The sequence below is a fragment of the Hyaena hyaena genome, unplaced genomic scaffold (genome assembly GCF_003009895.1).
Source record: "Hyaena hyaena isolate Hyena2069 unplaced genomic scaffold, ASM300989v1 scaffold_281, whole genome shotgun sequence".
Taxonomy (NCBI): Eukaryota; Metazoa; Chordata; class Mammalia; order Carnivora; family Hyaenidae; genus Hyaena; species Hyaena hyaena.
Window position 1 is genome coordinate 1,112,722 of NW_024080914.1, and position 7,159 is coordinate 1,119,880.

Below are 7,159 nucleotides of genomic sequence, written 5' to 3' on the forward strand. Positions count from 1 at the left end.
GGTTGGAAGTTGCATCAAAGGACTAATAGTATTTAAGAGAAACAGACTCCTTGTAGACGGTGCGGCATGAGGAAAAGTATGGTCGGAAGAAAGCACAAGGCACACATAAGGGGTGGGTGATAAACCCACAACAGAGGGCTCTATAGGTGAATCCACTGAAAAGGTAGGGAAATGGAGGGACTGAATGGCAGGTTAAATGGCCGATTATTTTTTTCTATGGGCAGAGGGGAGCCATTGAAAATGTTTGAGGAAGTAAAGAATCTAATCGAAGTGCTGTTTATGAATATCAGCCTAGCGGTAGAATTGAGAGACAGGAGACACTAAGCCAGTTAAGAGACCTCCAAAAGCTTGGGGGGCGGGGAAAGATAATCGCCACAGGCCCTTGTGTAGCATAGGTGGTCAGGACGTATTATTATTTTTAAAATATTTTTATTTATTTCTAGGAGAGAGAGAGAGAGAGACAGCGTGAGCAGGGGAGGGTCAGAGAGACAGGGAGATACAGACTCTGAAATAGGCTCCAGGCTCTGAGCTGGCAGTCAGCACAGAGCCCGACGCGGGGCTCGAACCCACGAACTGCGAGATCATGACCTAAGCGAAAGTCAGACACTTAACCGACTAAGCCACCCAGGTGCCCCGGTCAGGACGTATTATTAAATGGAGTTGTTGAAGGCCTGGACTATAGTACAGGATGCTGAGCACGAAAAGAATTAGGAAGACATTAAAGAGAAAAGGCAAAGCAGGAAGTCTAAGCAAGATCCATGAAAAAGAGTGACTGAATCAGTCAGTATTCTGGCAGAAACCAGATGGTATACTCAAAGGGCTAATATGGAGAGGACTTCACAGAGGGAATTTTACAAAGGTGCGGGCAGGGCTGATAAACCAAGGGCTGGCGAGGCACCCAGGGACCCCCAACAGCAGGAAGCCTTTAGCAGTCTTAAACCTGCCCGGAAGGTTACTGGCACCTGCTGAGAGTAGGAGCCACGGGAGTGGGACTGTGGCTCCAGTCAGGGTCTAAGGCAGAACTCAGCCACTGCCAAAGATCTGCTAATGCTTCCCACCGGCCTATCTGATGGGCAGGCCGAGGGCAGGGAAGGCTGTGTGATGCTGCCCAGAACAGGGCAAAAAAGATGGTAATGAGGGCAAGACAGTTTAATGACCAAGGTCAAGGCACTGGCTGAGGATGCCAGCTAGGGGGAAAAACTATGCATGCGTGTGCTTTCCCCAGCCACGGGCTTAGAAGGGGGAAAGCCTAGCAGCAGACAGTGAAAGGGGAAATGAGAAGGACTGTAAATGATAGCTCAAGAGGCAATCGACACCTGAGCATTTGAAAAAATGGTAGCTCTTTTAGGAAGAGGTGAGTAATAGAATCCCTAAGCCCAATGTGAAAAGCTCAGCCTGTGATTCTTCACTTAGAAGCAAGTAACAGAAGTTGGACCTCCCTGTCCAACTGGTTTGCCTGGACTCAGGTCCCTTCTTCAGTCCTCCGACTACTGTCTGTATTTCACCCCTTTGACTGCAGTGCTCCAAGCTGAGTTTCTTTAGATTAGTTGTTTCTTGTTTCCTTATCTGCCCAATATGGTGCCTCCTGCCTGTTTAACAGGTAAGCTCTAGAGGGTCAAACTGGCTGAGGCCTTTCTGCCACACTCCTAAACCAATCCCGCCAGAGGAACCCTTAGCTAATCCGCAGACATGCACCTCCCCCATCCTCTACTTTCTGGGACTAAGCCTCACTTACCTACCACTGGCAGAGAAAAATCAGAGCAAGGATCACAGTGAGTATGAGAACAATGCACACAAGAAATCAATGAGAGGAAGCAGAGAGGGAAATCAGAGTTCACCAGCAACATTTTATTTGCAGGCTTAGCCACACAGTCGTTAGAAATGATCTGAGCCAGGGGCGCCCGGCTGGCTCAGTTGGTTAACCGTCGACTTTGGCTCAAGTCGTGACCTCATGGCTCATGAGTTCAAGCCCCGCGTCGGGCTCTGTGCTGACCGTGCAGAGCCTGGAGCCTGCTTTAGATTCTGTGTCCCTCTCTGGCTCCGCCCCTCCCCTGCTCACTCTCTTCTCTTTCTCAAGAACAAACAAACATGAAAAAAAATTTTAAACGATCTGAGCCAGATAGAATTGCTTTTGCTTTCCGGCTCTGCCTTTAGTTCATGATGTGAGTTAGGAAAAATCATTTGACCTCCGTTAAGTCCCGATTTCTTCATTTGTGAAGGCACCATATCCACCTTGCGTGGTGCTAAGCATGATGCCCGACACTCTGTGAATAAGCCCTCAACAAAGCTGGCTGTTGGGAGTCACCATCACCACCATCACCAGCGTGGTAATGTGCTGTCACTATAGATGCAGCCACTGTACCAAAATGACAGTTAAGAGTAACGACCAATATAAGGCACGCCATTACACTGAGGCTCCCAACAGAAGAAAAAGGTATCAGAATATGAATATGGAACTTAAACCATGGATAGGGTGCGTCCAAAGGATAAATGTAAGTTGTGTGATGGATGAACAGGGGCAAGGGGGTGGCCTGCTTAGGTCAAATGGACTCTTCTCCTCTGTAAAATCTGTAAGTCAGTATCTGCCCAAAATTTATAATGTGCCTAAAGCTGCAACAGATTATGAAAAACTGAAAAGAAACTAAGGATAAAATATCCCTAACCTCAGAAACCCTACAATCTCACGGACAGGTTATGGACAGAGCCTGAAACAAGTGAGGGCATCCTGCAGTTCTGCAGACTAAGCGCTGTTGAGTGTCCAAGGAGGGAAAGAGCTAATGGGCTGGAGTCCTTGGTGAGAAATTCAGGGGGGCGGGGGCGGAGGACAGGGAGGAAAGGGCGGAAGCAGAGAGAGGTGAAGGACGTCAGAAAGAGAAAAGGGCTGGGAGTAGGGAGCCCTCAAGGATGCCACCCTGGAGGGATTCTGGTAAGAGGAGTGTCCAGGTTGCCCTGCAGAAGCACCTGTGACGTTGGGGCAAAGAGGAAGTGGCAGTTTCTACATTCAGGGCTCTGAACAGGGAGCACTGAGCACAGTCTAGAGCTGCACATGCCCTCCGGCTGCCATGGAGGCAGATCTTACGTGCGCGAGGCAGGTCTTACGTGCGCGAGGCAGGTCTTACGTGCGCATGGCAGGCAGTCCTTGCGTCTGGGCTTCTAGCTGGGAGCGCCGAGCAAGGCACTAACTGTTTTGATCTTCAGGTTCTTGGTCTGTAAAAGGAGACTCACCGTGAGGGTTACAGGAGATGTGCACAGAGATGAGCAGGGACCGGCCTCTGGCACGGGGCACTGACGGGGAGAGGGTCTCCCTCGTGGAAGTGCTCATTCTGTAGGTCTGTCTGGAAGTCTGGGCAAGTGTGTTGTGTACCCCCAGCTGCTAGGAGTGGCCTGTGTCCTGCCGTTGCTCCCCGTGGGGGCTTCCGGGCCCTGTACCCGCAGACCCTGCTCTAAGGACACTTGAGACAAGCAGAGAACTCTAGCCGAACAGGAGGCAGGGTGGGAGGGAAAGGGACAGCAGAGGGCCACACCTGGCTCTGTCCTGCCAAGGAGAGATGAAGGAGACACCGGGGGCCAGCAGTGCGCTAACCCTATAAGCAGCCATCTCAACCAGGGCCCTGGAGAGCGGAGGTGGGGGTTGGTCTTGGTAACCGCACTGGGGGTAGCAGGTGTGTCGAGGGCTAAAAAAATAAAAATTTTAAATTAAAAAAAAAAAAAAAAAGGAGGAACGTCCCAAATCAATTCAACTTGTACTTAATACCTACCACCAGTCTGCTAACATGTTAGGTGCTGAGGCACAGAAAAAGAACAAGATAATCTCTGTTCTCCACGAACTCAAAGTGCCCGACGCAAAACGAGGGAAGAGAGTCGAACAAAAAATCGAGGATCACTAGGCAGCGTGACAAATGCTATAACAGGGACTGGTCACTGCATAAGAGAAGGCCAGAGCACCGGGATGGCAGGCACCGGCCAGGGCTCAGGTAGCAGGCAGGGTCTTATACGGGAACGACCTTCTAGAGCTTGGAGCCCCCTGCACCCGAGCCGGTCCACCCCTCGGTGGAGAGGAGGCAACTACGCCACGCTGCGGATGAAAACATACGCTGAGAGCTAGGACGTGCTTTTTAGGAACTCACACCCCAGCTGAGACCTGAAGGGTCGAACTGCCGGCTGGGGACGGGAAGGCCACCTTGACACAAGGAAGGGCCAACTCCGCAGCGGCGAGACCGGGGACCACCTTCCCCGCTCCGTCCCACCCGGGGCTCCTGGACAAATCAGCGGCCGTCCAGTTCAGTTCCAGTCCGGGCACACACTGCACAGTTTCAACATATAGGCGCGTCCCGAGTACGCACGGGGCACGCACGCTCGGCCTGGCCCACACGCCCCGGTTACCGGCCGGCTGGCTGCGGGATGCCCGGCAAGCGATCACGACTCATCTTCCCTTCGTTCGCGGTCTCCGGGCCGGGCCCGAAGCTCGGCGCGTCTCAGGCTCCGTCTCCGCTGACCGGAGCTGCGGCGCGGGGTACAGACGGCGCGCGCAGAGATAACTCGCGCGACTCGGCCGCCCTCCCGTAAGGACCGGAAGTCCCGCCCCCGCCGGGGGAAGGAGCGGAAGCGACACAGCCAATCCGGAGGAAGGTACTCTCGGCCGGGCCACTGAGAGCGCGGCGCAGCGCCTCCGGCCGGAAGCGGGGCGGGGGCGGGGCTTCCCGCCGGAAGTGACTGCCCGGCCGCGGTTTCGGTTGGCGGCCGGCTGGTGCGAGAGGCGCCCGCCGCCTTCAAAGGCGGCTCGGCGCCGCGCGGCCATGGCCTCCCCCAAGCATTGGGGAGAGTGGTTCCTGGGCCTGCGGGTGACGCCCGCCGGCGTCTTCGGGGTGGCCTTCCTCGCCCGGGTGGCCCTGGTTTTCTACGGCGTCTTTCAGGACCGGACTTTGCTCGTGCGGTACACGGACGTCGACTACCAGGTGTTCACGGACGCCGCGCGCTTCGTCACCCAAGGGCGCTCCCCATACCTGCGGGCCACGTACCGCTACACCCCGCTGCTGGGCTGGCTGCTCACGCCCAACGTGTACCTGTGCGAGCTCTTCGGGAAGTTTCTATTCATCAGCTGCGACCTGCTCACCGCCTTCTTCCTCTACCGCCTGCTGCTCCTCAAGGGCCTGGGCCGGCGCCGGGCTTGCGGCTACTGTGTCTTCTGGCTCCTTAACCCGCTGCCCATGGCCGTGTCCAGCCGCGGCAACGCCGACTCGCTGGTGGCGGCGCTGGTGCTGGCGACGCTGTACCTGCTGGCGACGAGGCAGGTGGCGTGCGCCGCCGTGTCGTACGGCCTCGCCGTGCACATGAAGATCTACCCGGTGACCTACATCCTGCCCGTGGCCCTGCACCTGCTCCCGGAGCGCGGCGGCGGCCCCGGCCCCGCCCAGCCCCGCCGCTCCTTCCGGGCCAGCGTGTTCGAATTCCTCAAGAGGCTGTGCAGTCGCGCCGTGTTGGTCTTTGTCGCCGTCGCCGGGCTCACGTTCTTCGCCCTGAGCTTGGGCTTTTACCGGATATACGGCTGGGAGTTTTTGGAGCACACCTACCTGTACCACCTGACGAGGCGGGACATCCGGCACAACTTCTCGCCCTACTTCTACATGCTGTACTTGACCGCGGAGAGCCCGTGGAGCTTCTCCCTGGGCATCGCCGCCTTCCTGCCGCAGTTCCTCCTGCTGTCGGCCGTGTCGTTCGCCTACTACAGAGACCTCGTGTTCTGCTGTTTCCTGCACACGTCCATCTTCGTGACCTTTAACAAAGTCTGCACCTCCCAGTACTTCCTGTGGTACCTCTGCCTGCTGCCTCTGGTGATGCCGCTGGTGCGGATCCCGTGGAAGCGGGGCGTGGGGCTCCTGATGCTGTGGTTTATCGGACAGGCCCTCTGGCTGGCCCCTGCCTATGTCCTGGAGTTTCAGGGGAAGAACACCTTTCTGTTTATCTGGCTAGCCAGCTTGTTCTTCCTGCTTATCAACTGTTCCATCCTAATTCAGATCATCTCTCATTACAAGCAGGAGCCCCTGGCGGAGAGAATCAAATATGACTAATATGGGCTCCAGTTCCTCTCCCACTTCTCCTACATCCCGGTTGTGCCCACTGGGCCAGAAGAGAGCTTTGGACACATTTCTGAACATCCCGGGCACTCTAGTGAAAGTTCATTTGGGACCATAAGACCCAGCTCTAAGGGAAATTAAAATGAGTGGTTGCCTTATGTATAAAGGGGACTCAGTAGCTGAGGTCCACCACTAGGAGATCTTAGGACGCATTAATCGGGGACACAATGGGAAGGAAAGGTTGCTTGTTTGAAAACGGAGAAGCTGATGAAGCTATCGGATGCTACAAGGTTCTGGTAGAAAAATGGAGGAATGTCGTCAGTCATAGGGACTAAGCCAGTATTCGTACCAGTTACAATATGCCACAGTCTAAAGCTGTCCTCTCTTTTTAACCCCCCACTTTTTCTTTTAAAAGCTTTTCCGGGGCGCCTGTGAGGCTCAGTCGGTTAAGCCTCGGACTTTGGCTCAGGTCATGAACTTGTGGTTCCTGGGGTCGAGCCCCGCATCAGAGTCTGTACTGACAGCTCAGGGCCTGGAGCCTTGCTTCAGATTCTGTGTCTCCCTCTCTTTTTGTTTCTTCCCTGCTCATACTCTCTCTCTTTCAAAAATAAACATTTAAAAAATAATAAAAATAAAAGCTTTCCCAATAGCTGTGAAAACTCAGGGAATGTTCCTAAAGTACAGCTTTTAGATGTAAAGTGTTAAGTAATACTACTGTGCTTAGGTTGGGAAAGTTCCTTCTGTATTAAAAGCCAAAATTCTTGGCTTAAAAAAAGAGCCCAAAGAATTCACATTGTAACCATGTTTCATCACGTATTTGTGTTATTACTACCTTTTCTAGCGCTTAGTCTCAGTGGTATTACACTACCACTTGGTTTTATACAGAATTTTAAATTAAAATTCACCCATCTTTAAACTTTAGTCATTACGTATTTTAAAATAGCATCTTGCTTTTCGTGTTTGAGGTCCACAAACTATTAGGGACATTTTCGTGTTCTCTTACACCCCTTTGGTTTTAGTTTTCTGATTGCTTTTCTTTCTAGTTTTTTTTTTTTTTTTTAATGTTTATTTTTGAGAGACAGCGC

The 7,159-nt window shown here is 53.3% G+C and overlaps 1 protein-coding gene across 1 annotated transcript; it reads left to right on the forward strand.

Annotated features, from left to right (window-relative positions):
• Window positions 1–4,723: 4,723 nt before the first annotated feature.
• On the forward strand, window positions 4,724–6,537 carry PIGM (phosphatidylinositol glycan anchor biosynthesis class M). The gene has a single exon (XM_039246399.1). The coding sequence runs from the start codon at window positions 4,797–4,799 to the stop codon at window positions 6,066–6,068; it is 1,272 nt and encodes a 423-aa protein (XP_039102330.1). The 5' UTR covers window positions 4,724–4,796; the 3' UTR covers window positions 6,069–6,537.
• Window positions 6,538–7,159: the final 622 nt, after the last annotated feature.